Below are 15,014 nucleotides of genomic sequence, written 5' to 3'. Positions count from 1 at the left end.
GGAAGCTCTCTTTATATCGAGAACAAAAAACATGGACCGTTTGCCCCCGATTTGCAAAACCCCTAAAAAGGCCCCTCGCTGCTCCTCAGAACGTAGTTTCTGAAATCAGTGGAGTTTGTGTCACGATCCTGAAGGAAGACTGCCCAGAATCGATCAGAACTCCGTAAGAGCCAGAGGGGCCAAAAGAACAGCAGGAAGGTGAAAATGAGTAACACGGGACCGATCCTACCTTCTGCGAACTTGTTCTCGAGCTCGGTGTTGCCGATGGCCTTGGCCGCCTGACACATCTGTCTGAGCAGCTCCTCCAGGCGCCGCATGCACCGGATGATGCTCCCTGGGGGGTCAAAGGAACAGCGTTTACTCCCCCTGCCCTGCAGAGAGACGGGGGCCGCAGATCGAGGGAATCTTTACCATGGAATAAAATTATCACCCGGTTAATGCGGATAGAATTAGCCCATGGTGGGTAAATCTCAATTTTACCAGCCACTGTGGGGGGTAGCCAACAAGTGCATGGGAACTTTTTTTAGTTTCTCCTACCATGTTGGTCGAGATGTTTCAAAATACGAATTAATTTGTTGACGCTGTAGTGTTGGTATGTTAGTTGATTTGGCCAACCACAATATCTTGTTTTTTGAATATATATGGCCTCTGGCCAGCCTTCAGTCCAGGAGGACAGATTTCATGGACAGCAATGAAGCAGAAGCAAGGCTCCTGCAGGTTAAGGATGTGGAAAAATAATGACTTTTCAAAGTCATAATTACTGACTTTTTAATGACCTGGATCAAAGGGTTTTAGAATTATAATAGTTGCATTGACAAAGTCCATATACGCACAATCGGTGGAATTCTGCAGGTCTGCGCATATCTGCAGACATCTGCACTACAACGCGTCCCATGGCTTATAAGTGTATAATATGTGCAGTGCAATGAAACTACTACGAATCTACAGCTGGGATGTTAACCCACCTAAAAGCCAAACACCCTTCTGCAAAACTAGCAATGACAGAAAAGGAAAGACGAGCAACAAACACATTATACACGTGCAGCAGCTATTGCTCTTTATTCTGTATCCGCTGTAAGGAACACACAGTTCCGTTTCCGATCGTAGAGCGGCAGTCCGAGTGTGATTTAGAGCGGAAAAGTCAATCGTTTAGTCAAGTAGATTGTATAAATTAGCTAGATGGGTCTTATACATTTTGTATTTCGCTGTTGTGACCGGAAAGCATTGCCACAAGGACGCTAATGTTAAGGCATTTTCATTGCAGCTCACATTGCTAAACTGGCAATTGAATGAAAATGTATAAAAATTTAAAAAGAAAAACATATTGGTCGGTCAGTTACAGCTGTAATTGTAAAATATTCCTTTATAAACAAATAGTCACAACCTTTATAGTTAATTTGAAATTGTGACAATATAAAGTTGTGATAATGTCAGCAACAATAATAATACGAGAGTTGACAGGCCTGCTGTTATTATGCCATTTCCACACGTCTTCTAAGAATGCATTTTACATAGATATTTATTTAACACAATTGTTGTGTCAGATAAGTATTCATCAATTACGACGTATTAAATTATGGGGAAACGATAGAGACGTGCGTGTTTTGCTGCGTAGCGCAGATTGTGCTGAAGAGAAACGTGCGGTTTGTTCACATCGAGTCTTTGCTGGCGTGCGGTATTGACCGATGGAAAGGACGTCACTGTCTGTCATCATCCTTAGAGATGATATTTTTGACCCAATCCAAAGGACCTCTCAGCGCTGGCGCTCTCCGCTGATAAAGCAGGTGTCAGGTTATGCGCTGATGAGAGAGCAGTGGTCAGAGTGCAGATGACAGAGAGACAGACTTTTACATTGTAGCTTATAAACAATGACTTTTAATGACAACATTCATTTTAATTACTTTTCAGGGCCTTAAGAAAATACTTAGAAATGCAACTACTTTTAATGAGAAGGGAGAGAAGGGAGGAGCACTGAAAAGGAAGAGGAGTATGAAGAGCAATACTGTGTCACCATATAACACCTCTTCTCATGTGTTGGTTTAGTGTGTTCATACAGATCCCCATTAGCTGCCATGTTATTGCATATGTGATTGATTAATTTGAAAACGATGCTCCTGCACAGTCTCTACTAACAAGTGTTATAATTCAATAGAATGCAATGTTTTGATCAAAGACCTTATAACACTTGCAAGTAGAAACTGTGGGAGCATGTTTTTCTATCCTGATCCTTTTCCCTCATACACACCTGTCTAGTCTACACAGGTGTGCATTTGTATAGTGATTGATTGATTACCTGAATAAATGTCATGTTTAACATGTTCACCACACATTTACACACCCTCATGCATTTCTGGTGATGTTTGCCTTTGACTGGTAAAAATACCAAGTGGCTGGTAAGTTTTTTCCTTCTACCAGACACAGTGGCTAGTGGCCAAAAGAGTCAATTATATCCCCTGCTCTTCACTAATGTCATCTGCATTGTTGATTATTAATATGAACACGCAACACACAACAAAATGTGAGAATTAACAGATTTGTTCCTTTAAAACACCTCAGACTCCGTGATCTCGGCAACAAAGTCAACCACCGAAAAAAAAGATGAATTCAATCCGGGCCCACGGGAGCTCTCATCTCCAGGACGAAGGCCTACACATGCCACAGTATTTATGTTTATAGACTATTTATCTTTTTGAAGCAGTGCTTGTAAGCAGGAACGAAATCCTCACAGACCCAGGAGCCCGGGGGTCCAACGGGCCGCCGCCCTGCCCGATGGCTTTGCCGAGGCGTGTGAAGATAATACCCGAGTTATCAAGTTACCCCGGCTCTCGTCACAGTTTCACCACTAATTGGCCGCGAGCTACTTATTGGATATTCTCCCTGAACAGCTGTTCATGATAACGAAGGGTTTATCTGTCCTGTGCGCTCATCTGCTGCCGGGCGTTAATATCGGATGTGAACCTGAAACATCACTCTTCGAATCGGAGGACGAGTTTCTCTGCTCGACGCCTCGGGAAAATAGAGCCCTTCAGTGACAGCAGTTTACACTGTTTGTTTGGCACAAGGAGTGAAATAAGACTTTCAGAGTTCAGGGCTGTGGTCCAAACCCCTGCACTGTCCGGCTGCCCTGGTGAAATGTGTTGCCTCGGTAAAAGTGGCAACGGACAGATTACAGGCCCCTGGCGAAACCACGAGAGCGGGCAGGATGACTGAACACGCGGTCAGACGCCCACAGCGTCTACACAGAGCAGAGCCACACGCGGCACGAGAACAGCACGAACTCTCCGAGAGATCACACGACCAGCTTCGACGCGGCGCCCCAATCCCCCCGTTCACCTTCGAACACATCTGTCATCTTGCAGATCTGGGCGAACGTGGACCCGTTGGCCCAGGTGTAGACCACGTCCATCAGGTGCGGCCGGAAGGAGTTGAAGTATGTCTCCTCGTCCACCTCCAGCTTGGCCTCGGCCGACACCTTGGCGATCCTCTTGGCGCATTCCTGGAGTGGACAGGGACAGCAGCGTGACTCGGAGGAGAGAGGAGGCGCCCCACAGACCATGACACCTCTACATGCACAGAAACACGTGTGTGAAATACTCCAACACCTCAAACAAGACTACTGGTGGGTTAAAGACAATCTGAGGGACTGGGGTCTGCAGATCATTTACACGCGTGTGCCGACTAAAAGGGCACGGCAGAGCCAGGCACATGCCTCTGCACCCAATACGGACAACTGCAAAGCACCCTGGGAAAGATCAATGCGCAGCGCATGAGGAAACTCACCTGCATCTGTCGCAGGGGAGCGGCCAGCTGCTCAGTCAGCTTGGGCATCTCGCTGGCCTGGGAGAGGGGACAAGAGGGAGAGAGATAAAAGACAGTGGTTCTGATCAAAGGGGTTGAGTGTATTTTATGGTTCGATCACAACAATGAATTAAGCAAAACTGAACAATTCATAAATCAAAACCCGCATATTTTAACTATCTGGCAATAGAACATCCTCGGCCCGGTCTCTCGAGCCCGTCGGATGCACACAGCGTGCCAATCCTCGGACCCCCGGGACGCTCTGAAGCAGCGAAGTCTGCCGGGGAACAGAGACGCTCTCCCATTCCCCCAGGCCCTCAGTTTGTGCCAACTCCACTGCCCCGCGGAGCCTCCGGTATTCACACCTGCCCCGGAGCGACAGGCTTGTGCCACGACAGCTGCCCGAGTATTGCACCGTGATAACGGCTCAGAGGAATCCCATCAGACTGGCGCTGCGCGGATGGACACGGGAGCGGGAGGGCGAATTCTCAGGGAGCGTGACTGGAATGTCCGCTCCTGCACAGCGTGACAGCCGAGATCATGCGTGTGCGCGTCACCGACCCGCCCCACCCGAGCAGCCCACGCCTCTGTGCCTGGAAAGGGCGTTAAAACCTACACACAGCATTTATAAAGGTCTGGTCAGGGACGGGGCACACATCCGGCCGCTGTTTTAATCTCAACAATCAGGACTCGAGTGAGGCTCCCAGCTGGTTCTGCAGAGGCAACACCAACCTCCTTAACGCGCCCCGTCCGTTTAAGCAACAGCAGAGTAGACGCATTAAACACAATGCTCGTCGGGTGCAGAGGGGCGTCCGGGCCGCTCAGGTGCCCGGAGTCGCCCTCCCTGCAGCCCCGCAGTGCCTGCCAGCACAAGGAGAGCGGACCGCAGCTTACGTTCTCCTGGAAGACGAAGCAGCTGAGCAGCGCGGTGGCCTGCTCCGAGGTCAGGTCGTTGAAAAGGCCGTTGAAGATCATCTCCGTCAGCAGGAGCTCATCAGCACTGAAAGGCAGAACCGCGGGTCAGTGAGGAGAACCGGACCGGGCTGGGGAACAACACACAAACGGACACTGGGGGTTCAGCTAACAAAGGGCCCCCTGTTCCTGGAGAGCCACTGTGGTCGTATGATTTGCTCTCTATTATTACACTTATTTTTAACCGGTGTGAGGAAGATTTAAACACCCCTACGCAGGCCGAGACACCATTAGGAGGGAATCTGTGTGTTTGGACCAACGGGCAGGTCTGGGGATTATCTCCATCCCCAGTGAGGCTCGCATCACAATTCACAAACCCCCTACAGCCAGAGCCTCAAGTGCCGAACTCCCGTGTCATTAGGGGCAGACAGTGTCAACATCCTCAGCAGGGTGTGCCATGACTCACATTAGCGACATAAGGAACGACTTCAAAATAAAAAAAAAATCGAAGTCGAGATAAAAATACCGCTCGGCCCCTGCTCACCTGCTGATCTCGCAGGCCACACGGCCCTTCATCTCGATGACGTCGGAGGACGTGGCGAAGCCCAGCCGGCGCAGGACGCGCTTCCGGCACTTGAGCTCGTCCATCTGCAGCACCGTGCGCGCCTTCTTCAGCTCCCGCTTGGCGGCCTTGATGTCTCCGGCGATCTGAAACAACGGCAACAGTCAATCGATCACTATTTGTATAGCGCCCTTCGCAGAGTAGCCAGAGTGCTTTTGGGGCTTTAACCATCCAGAGGAGGCCAGACGCGGTCCTAGAATCGTAGCAGAACCTGAAGAGGCCTGAAGGCCGATTTATACTTCTGCGTAGGTACGCATCAAATTACTCATTTGATTACAAAGCCCATATTGTCGGCTATATTTATTACATTCATGAACTGCGGGTCTGGCGGTTGGAGAAGAACGTATTTATAGCTCATTAATTTTGATGAGTTTAACAGCTGAAACGCCATACATGTATTTAATTCAAATATTTTGTAACGTATAAGAGCGGATATGCAGGAGGAATGCACACACGCAGACATATGCAAGTATGTAAGTGTATGTAAGTTCTAGTGTTAAGTCTCTAGCCAACTGTAGCAAGACAATAGAGATCATACAGGATGCAACTTGCATTTGTGTGTGTGTAGTTTCTGTAACACGTCATTAACAGCATGTGTTCATTTACATCCATACAATTGTAGGTGCACCATAGAAATCGTGCTTCGTGTCTAGATGGCGATGTGTCAATGAGACACTGCCCCCTATGGACGCGTCACTCTTAGTGCAAGTGTGTTGGCAGACAGCTGTGCGACCGTCTGCGTACGACCCCTGCGCATGTACGCAGACGCAGGAGTTTAAATCAGCCTTCAAATCGACACTGCTGGTAAAAGTTGGCCAGTTTAACTCAAAGGCGTTCAGGTTTGAAAAGGACATAACTGCAGCCTCAGCACCGTTTTGTGATAAACACTTGCATGCCAATCGTTTATATAACTCAATTAAAGGCCGAGGGCTGCGATCGGCCTTGGGGAGATCGGTTCGATTTCTGTTCTGCTCCTTGGCGTCGGGCGAGAAAAGGGTTAAGGACTGTGACCCAGTTTGGAGGCACTCAGACTTGCCAGGATATGAATTGCGTAACCAAAATCGGCAAACAAGCGTAGAATTGAAAACCCGCAGCATGAAATCTGAAACCACTGAAGCAATCATTCAACTGCACTGCGAGCAAGGGACGGCACAGACTATTACTGAACGGTGCTTTTAAACTCTTCCGCCGATCAGGACTCTGTGATCAGGCAGCGTTTCACCTTCCCTCCGTCCACAGAGAAGCGCTGCAGATCTGGACCGGTCTGGACTATTAACGGAGTGGCGCTTAACATAGCGCATGCATTTACAGCACATCAACGCCAGGAACGGACCACAGGGAGAGAAGAGGGGGGACTGCTCACCTGCGCCTTCTTCTCACACAGGTTGTACACGGACTCCAGGCTGGAGTCGTTGTGCAGGGGGTGCGAGTACATCCTGTGCTCAAAGGCCTCCACCTTCTGGATGACCTTCTTCAGGCCCTGGTCCTTGATGCCCATGTCATCGATGGGGTCCAGCAGGGGCACTCCGTCGGGGAAGCGCTTCTGTACTTCCTGCAAGGATGGGAAGAGGAGGGATCACACGGGGTCGGGCCCACCCACGGGCCTGCACCTCTCCACACACGGGGGTCAATGCACCCTCATGGGAACGCTTAAAGACCCGCTGCGGATACGCATAGCTTCGGCACAGAGGTCACAGAAGTCAGTGTTAGTGTGCACAACTTCCTGTACAATTCACAAACTGTGTTGTGAAACAACAAACAAGTCTTCACTAAAACAAAGTGGGCAAAGATGTTAGGAGGAGGGTGGGGGGAGAGGCAGGAGCCGGGTGCAGGGCCTCACCTGGATGGACTTGAGCACGCTCTGCTTATTGTCGAAGGGCCGCAGGTCCTTGGGGATGTAGAGTCGGACCGAGCTGATGGCGCTGAGCAGGTGCAGCATGACCGGGACGACCTGAGAGAGGGGGAGGGAGAGGGCCACAGGAGTCAGGAGATCAACACGGGACAGAACTGGCATCGCAAGCGGGGCGGACAGCCCAGCACATGGTCTGGGGGAGGGCGAGGGGCAGAGAGGGCAGCAGCTGGCAACCCATCGTTTGGGGATCCAGACTATACCTCTATAAGAGAGGAATAAAGGCACATCCTTCAATTTTTTCACCCCCAACACGAGAGTACAGGGGCTACAACAGTCAGCATTTAACGAGAAACCAAAGCACTGCTCTGACCTTTTGTTTTCCAATGAAGTCATATTTCAGGCACATATGCCTTTCTTTTGTTAAGTTGACATTTCAACAGTAAGCTCCAACGCAGGCGTCTGAGTGGGGGTTATGCAGGATCACAGCGCGGGGCCCCTGTAAAGCACAGCGCGGAGGCCCTGCAGAGACCCGGCCACATGTTCACACTAACACCAGGGCAACATACATGGCTTCTATCAAAGTGACGTCGACACGCGAAGTGCAAAACAAAACCATACGTTTATAAACCCTCGGACTGAAGTATGAGAAACTACTTTCCAAACTCTCCCAGTTATTGTGTTTCAGTGAGACGTGAAGAATCTGAAGCTAAATGACTTGCATCACACGTGACACACCAATGACATCTGTATATTCGCACACATCCCGGAAACCTGGCGGCTGCAGCACTCGATGGAGCGAAGGGTCGGGGTGAATTTAAAAAGCCCTTTTGGTATCAATACGAAGTCAAGCTGGAAGCCCAATCAGACTCCGCTGTGTGCAGCTCAGTCGAGCAGTGATCCTTCCTCCCGGTTCACTCTCGCAGCGGGATCGCGGGTCACCAGAACAAACCAGCTTTCAAACGCTTACAGAAGTGTGTCAGTGGGGATTAAACACTTTTAGGAATCACTAAGTGCAAAAGGGAGGAAAAACCAACAGCACCAGAGAGACCGAACTTATCTGGGGAAAAGGGAATCGGAGTCCAGTTGCAGAGAGAGGCTGGACTACACCGTCTCCTCTTTACTGCATCTGAACTCCTGGGGGAGAAGCCCCGACTTCTAAAGCCATCGCAAGAGAAAGCCGAGCAGCACCATCGACCCGAACTGCGCGCTTCATTTCACCCCGCAGGGACAGGAAAGCGCCTTGGACTGGGCCTGGTGCCCGGGTGGGGGTAATATAACGAGCCCTTTCCATCCAGCTCAGCTTTAAAATCGACACAATTAGCATTTGCCTCCTGCGCAGCTTTAACACACACTAACTAACTGAATCCTCTGCGAAACGACGTCCCATCGCAGGGTTAAGGTCTTGCGATTGAGCTTCACTTTCGATCTTTCATACATAACTTGCATTTTCATCAAAACAAACCCCAGAGATGCATCTCTAAACAGTATAGTCTGGGATAAAGTGATCTCCTTCCTCCAGGCACCGACTGTTTGGTTTGGACCGCGTCGGCCGGTGACGCCGATCTGCCTGGAGTCGGAATGAGAACAAAAGGGCACGAAGCGCAGCCAGGGCTTCTGAGCAGCACAATAGCTCACCCCCGTGCCAAAGGAAACACGGCGTCCCGCAGCTCGGCACCACAGCGGCGTCGTGGGGGCAGCCTGTTAGTGTTGGAACACGCCGAGGACAGGAAGCGTCACCTCCGCTAACACTTGGACACATTTATTATCATTCCTTTAAACAGATTGCACACCGACAGCCTCTCTGCCAGACGCCCCCCAGGCCTGAGACAGGTCTTCCTGCACCGCTCCTCACCTGGAGTGACACGACCGGTAAAGCAGCGGTTAAAGCACCGACCCGGGCCCAATGAAGCTTGTAAATCCAAGGCATCTGCTTTGGGAGATGCCAGCAAACCGCACACGTGTTGAGGCTGCCCCCCGCCCCACGAGTAATGAGTGAACGAGTCCGCGGTCTGACACTCACCTGCATCTCGCCCTTCTCCCCCGGCCGCACCGGCCTGGCCGCCTCCGTGGCTGCGTTCTTCACACTCTCCTTGCTGCAGTGGACCAGCACCTCCACCACGTACAGCGGGTCCAGCTCTCCCGTGCTCACCTGCGGCCCAAACACAGTGCGGGTCAAAACACCGGCCCCCCAGCACCACCGGCGTCCGCACACTCGGCCACGGGGACGGGGTGCAACGTGGCGGAGTGCGTTTGTGTGTGTACGTCTCTCTCTGTACGTGTGTTTGTGTACAAGAGTCCACACCTCTGCTCCGTTCGGTCTGAACTGAATCTCAACAGCCGAGACACAAACGAACTCCGCTCTGTGCCGTGACACTAACACTGGCATCCAAGCTCTTGGATACGGCACAGATGTCAAGACAAGAAATTAACTAACGAGTTAGTTTGTTCTGTTCAAAGTTAACCATTGACAAGACATGCTACTAAAGGCCGTGTGGGTTTATGACAACAAACCGTGTTGGGGCTTAGAAAGAGAGGCGTCGAATTGTGCAGACTGACTACAACAGGCTCTGGGTCAGAGATACTTGTGAAGGATGCCGAGGTCTTCTGCAGACGGACGTGAAGCGAGTGCAGGTGGCCGTGAATCAGGACTATTACAGTGGAGCAGGAGACCCGCCACTGCCAGGAAAACTAGCTCAGTGACCGCATCTCATTATAAATCAGAACCTTGGCCACAGCACAATAAGACCCGCGGCCAACTGTGTGTTAGGAATGTTCTTCGTCAAAGTGTCGTAACCCCGCCACACACACTACCTTCACATTTGATTTCTTGGAGAAGTTGACCACGACTCCCCAGCCAAAGTCATCGTCGTCATTTTTCACCTAAAAATAAATGATTCGATACATAAAATAAACCGCAGGAATAAAAGCAGAGCCCGGGGCCACAAAGACAACATTGACAGACCCAGTGCGTGCGGTTCCTTCACCTTGATGAGTCTTCCTGGCTGCAGGAAGGGCAGGCAGTACTTGGGCTTGCGGATGTACTCCTCGATCTCCTTGCCCAGCTTGACCAGCTGCTGGCGGATCTTGTAGTAGGTGACCACGCTCTCCTCGTTGGGGATCTCGATGGCGTTGTACTGCTCCTCCAGGCGCTTCATCTCTGCAAGAGGAGCGGAGCGCAGGGGGGCGTGTGTCAGAGACCAGCATCCTCAGGGCTGGGGGTTTGACACTAGACTGGCACTCTCCCCTTCTCTCGCTCTCTCGCTCCTGGCTGATACTCACTCTCCACGACGCCCGGCACTGCCCTGTAGTGCTGGAACTGGTAGAAGGATTTCTCCAGCATGTACTCGGGGTTGATCTCCTCCACACGCAGCAGGTTCAGCACCATGTTGTAGGTGAGGTGGAAGGCGCTGTTCAGGGGGTCCGCCGAGCCCTGCGAGGAAGAGCAACATGTTGGTCAGTCCTGAACGTCCCCCCACACCCAGCCACACTGAGGCGCGTCTCAATCTGAACAAACTCCCCAGCGATGTGGCTGAAGAGACAATTTGGGAACATTCAGAAACAGACTGGATAGGATCCTTGATCACTGAGTTATTAATGGACACCAAACGAGCACGATGGGGCGAATGGGCTCCTCTCGATTGGACACTGTCTCATGTTCTTAGGAGTCATTTAATCACACAACCTACACCTCTGACTGACTGTCTCTCATGTAGTGGATTTCATTGAATATCACCCAGGCCATGTTCTTATGTTCAGTCTGTTGACACCTACACTCTTCTGTGCCACTTTGTCCCACCCGATCTTCAGCTTTACAGCAGCGTCACACAATTAAGGAAAAAGTGCTAAGCCAACCCACAGACAGGACAATAAATAATCACATTTGAAATCCTTTTATATACAAGGAGTCCGATTTACTAGGGACTGGGAGAGAGCGGATGGACCGCTTCACATTGACACATTTTCTAATGCTGTTTTTGGAGCCGTTCCCGAAACAGGATCAATCACTCAGACGATTGAATAGCCAGGGTCTTTCCTGTGCTGGGGGCAGACGTCCCAAGACTGGCCGCAATCGAGCAGATTTTGATTTTGCGTCTCCGTTGTTTCCATTACAAAGTGCTTTTCATTTGTAGTCCAGCAAGCCTCCTTGGACGGACAACAGCACAACATGGCCTGGGCACACACAACCGTGCTTCAGACTGAGCCCAGACTCCCCCTCACCCTGCGAGGAAACGTCAGTGCGCCCTCATTACCGAACCATCGAGCTTCGGGTCGCAACTCCTCAGTTTTAAGGTTCGGGCCCTCGGAGTTATTGCTGCTCCAAGCCCCACAAGACCCCCCTGAGCCGGCCCGGGCCAGGTATCCGTGCCCGGAGCGCATGAGGTTCACACTCACACTGAACTCCAGGGCTACGGCATCTTCAAACGCTTCGTCGTGAATCCCACGCATCGATTTGATGCCACGCTTCAAACCGCGATTATAAATCCAAGCATGCCGTCATTCTCTCCTGCGAGCGAGACACGACACGGTGCGTTTGTTCTTTGTTTACTCAAACGGAGGGCGATGCGAACCCGCTCATAAAACAGTCTCTGCAAAGGGATGCAGTGTTTTTCTTCCAACTCTGCTGTCAGCAATTTCACATTTGGCTTTAATTAGTTAATTATTTTCTCCAATAAATCCTAGAGAATATAAAGTAAAATAAAATAAACCTCAAGGCATTGTTCAAGGCTCTGAATAATGTCTGTGACCAGGCCTACAATCTGAAGGAGATTCAAACCACAATGGCAGATGGCAGGTTTTGGGGAAGGCCAGAATTTCACCACAGAAATGGCAGGAGCTGAGAATTCAACTGGGCTTCTACGGTTTAAACGAACCTTGAACGGCCAACTACCGTCTCCAGAAAATAATAAAGCTTTAAAAATGAACCTATCTATTGAGGCCTCTTTCAATTGTTATTCAAAATGGACTCATTTCTAAACAAAATGTCCAGAGAAAGATCTTTTAAACGGGCTGTCCTTGCCATTTTATTGTGTGTGTAGTATGTGTATGTCACCAGTTACGAGCATGATTCAGTGGTTATGAAAATAACCCCCCAGAATAATAAAACTTGATTCTACAGGAGTGACACGCAGCCGATGTTTCCACACTTCACACGGGACTCCCACACACAATTGTGCAAGGAACATCACTGTAGCAAAAAGGGGGAATCAATGTTCACAAGAGGCCCAGCCTGGTTCCATTCATTAGGACGTGCGCTTACCTCAGCCTCCACTAACCCACACAGAGGGCAGGATGTTACAACTGCCCTGGGATTTCACGCCCTTGAGTAACGCGGGAATCGAGAGGTCCGTGCCTCCCTGGGGGCGTGTGAAGGCAAACGCATTCCACTACACTGACCTTAATACAGGGTGGTGGGGGGGGGGGCAATTTTAAAACAAACTCACTCCAGGAACACTTGGCAGGCACTGGCTTTGAAATAAACGCTCATTTAGCGCAAACCGAGCAAGCTGCTGATTTCGTAGGCATTCAGCTGGAAGTCCCGTCTCTGAAACCTGGAGGGTTTTAAGAACAGCCGGGGGGGGAGGTTAAATGGAAAGAAAGGCTAACGAGGGCCTGTTTCCAATCCCCGTCACCGAGCCGCTGATTCAATTCAGATCGGCTCGGTGGTTTCAAGACCTTCAGAAGCATGCTCTTGGCCAAAGGCAAAACACACACAAGCTTTTAGGAAAAATATAAAAGCCTCTCTAACTTCACAGAAACCGCCAGTCCCATCAGGTACGCCGGCCGTGAGACACGGACTTCAGCGTCTCGCTTCACCCCCCTGCAGTTAAACGCTCACTGGCCAGCTCTTAACGACAGCCAAATGACCGAAAGCTCAGCAACGAAAGCACACCGAAACGGCTCAAACAAGCGAATGAAACCCAGTACAGCTTCCCGTTCCCGAGAGGTCCACCTGCGCGCTCTGCCCTGCCGCGGGGGGCCCTGTGGAGCGAGTCACTGCACGGGGAGAGGGGCTCCGTCTGCAACTTCCCAGAGGACCGCCGCTGGGCAGACGCGCTGTGAGGCCCGCAGATAACCAGCCACGATAATCCGACTGACGGGAAAGCAAAGCACAGCATCCGAGCCCTGATTGAATCGGCCCCGGCAGCTGTGCGAGAGTGAGGGAGTGTGCAAGAGAATGAGTATTTAAAAGAGGAGAGAACATACTTTGGGCACATGGCAGATATTCCAGCCAACGGAAGGACTAAACTCTGCTGGACACAAACGCAGGATCAGGGACGAGACTCAGGTCTCACTCTGAATTAACTCTCAAATCAACGAGAGGATCTTGGTTTTCCTGGTCTTCTCCTCTTACCTTCAGAAGCTGCTTCCCGATCGTGGGGCTCATCTTCTCATCCACCATGAAGATGACGATGCCCCTCTCGTCCATGCCTCTCCTGCCCGCGCGCCCGGACATCTGGATATACTCGCCAGACGTGATCTTGAGAGAGAGACAGAGAGAGAGACACGGCCAGATTTCAACAACAGGAAATCAGAAAAGCACATCCCTGTTCAAACTGTCAGGCTTAAAAAGCAGTAATAAGCACATATAAATCAATCAGTAGCTGTCCAGCAGACCACAGAAAGGCAGGGAAGACCAGGGTACAGGCCAGGATATCGCAGTACTGAGAGTGTCTGCTCAGGAAAAACATACCGACGTTTCCTTTATCTCCTGCTTCAGCAGTCTGTACAAGAGCCATGAGGCCCACAGCACCAACACGCCCCCTTCCCTATTGGTTACTGGACACCCCAGCCCCTCTACTTGAGCACACCACGGCCTCCGAGCAGCCACGCTCCTCAAAGCGGGCCGCCCCCCGGAGGACCAACCACAGGCTGGAACCGGTCCCAAGCTTATTTCTCTTTTGTTAAGAGTCCTCAGTCCTTGAAAGCACGTTCTCTTGGCAGCCATTTCGGTTCCCCGATCTGCAGAGCACACAGGCAACAAGCTCTGCAAACACGATCCCATCCGTAAAGATTAAATCTCGCTTCTCGCATAAGTGGTAGAATTCGTGGCACGTCCAACGATCAGAAACCAGAAGAATGGGATTGGTTTTTGTCAGCTCTTCACTGTGAATTAATAGCCTCCCAAATTCTCAGTAACTGGTCATAAAGCACGTATTGCACACAGCCTTCAACCCTGGAGGGAGCAGCTTCAAAAACTCAAGTCGCCCATCTGGCCTGTGAAAGGATTTGCTCATCCCACACACGGACTGTGTGGGGGTGTTTCTGAATACTTTACACCATATTCTAGACCTGCACTTGGCCCAGTCTCTGCTCCTAAACTTCTGACAGAGGCGAAAGGAAAGCATTTTTATGCCTCACTCACCCAACGGAAATCCTTGCCATCGAACTTCCTGGCGCTGGTGAACAGCACCGTCCTGGCCGGCATGTTGATTCCCATGGCAAAGGTCTCTGTGGCAAACAGGGCCTGGAAACAACAAAGCGCATCACATGACCACCCCATCCCAGGTCCGACTCCTTCTGCCAATTGAGAAACCGGCGGGGAGTCAGCCCACGGTGGATCGAGCGGCCCCCCATCTCACAGTGTGGTTAAGAGTGGCTGTGAAAGGGAAGCGAGAAGCAGAGGAGCGGGTGGCAGCTCCTCACCTTCAGCAGCCCTTCAGAGAAGAGGATCTCGATGGTCTCCTTCAGGATGGGGAGCAGGCCGCCGTGGTGAATCCCAATCCCCCTCTTCAGCAGGGGCAGCACGTGCTCCACCTGAGGAGACATTGAGAGCAGATACGCGGTAATCAGCGTCCCTCAGTTCGGATGGAAGGGTTGAAAGCGCTCTCG

The 15,014-nt window shown here is 51.0% G+C and overlaps 1 protein-coding gene across 1 annotated transcript in view; it reads right to left on the bottom strand.

The window, feature by feature from the left end:
* Positions 1–15,014, bottom strand: part of mtrex (Mtr4 exosome RNA helicase) — a 28,675-nt gene that overhangs the window by 771 nt on the left and 12,890 nt on the right. Inside the window, exons 13-26 of the mRNA XM_066711616.1 lie at positions 14,829–14,939; positions 14,548–14,649; positions 13,537–13,662; positions 10,464–10,614; positions 10,169–10,341; positions 9,996–10,064; positions 9,205–9,333; positions 7,173–7,283; positions 6,696–6,884; positions 5,255–5,418; positions 4,693–4,798; positions 3,781–3,837; positions 3,334–3,496; positions 230–334 (exon numbers count right to left, since the gene is read on the bottom strand). Of these exons, the coding sequence (XP_066567713.1) occupies positions 230–334; positions 3,334–3,496; positions 3,781–3,837; positions 4,693–4,798; positions 5,255–5,418; positions 6,696–6,884; positions 7,173–7,283; positions 9,205–9,333; positions 9,996–10,064; positions 10,169–10,341; positions 10,464–10,614; positions 13,537–13,662; positions 14,548–14,649; positions 14,829–14,939 (1,756 nt within the window). The remainder of the gene's footprint in view (positions 1–229; positions 335–3,333; positions 3,497–3,780; positions 3,838–4,692; positions 4,799–5,254; positions 5,419–6,695; positions 6,885–7,172; positions 7,284–9,204; positions 9,334–9,995; positions 10,065–10,168; positions 10,342–10,463; positions 10,615–13,536; positions 13,663–14,547; positions 14,650–14,828; positions 14,940–15,014) is intronic.

This window comes from Amia ocellicauda, chromosome 8 (genome assembly GCF_036373705.1).
Source record: "Amia ocellicauda isolate fAmiCal2 chromosome 8, fAmiCal2.hap1, whole genome shotgun sequence".
Taxonomy (NCBI): domain Eukaryota; kingdom Metazoa; phylum Chordata; class Actinopteri; order Amiiformes; family Amiidae; genus Amia; species Amia ocellicauda.
This window is presented reverse-complemented; position numbering and strand designations above follow the sequence as displayed.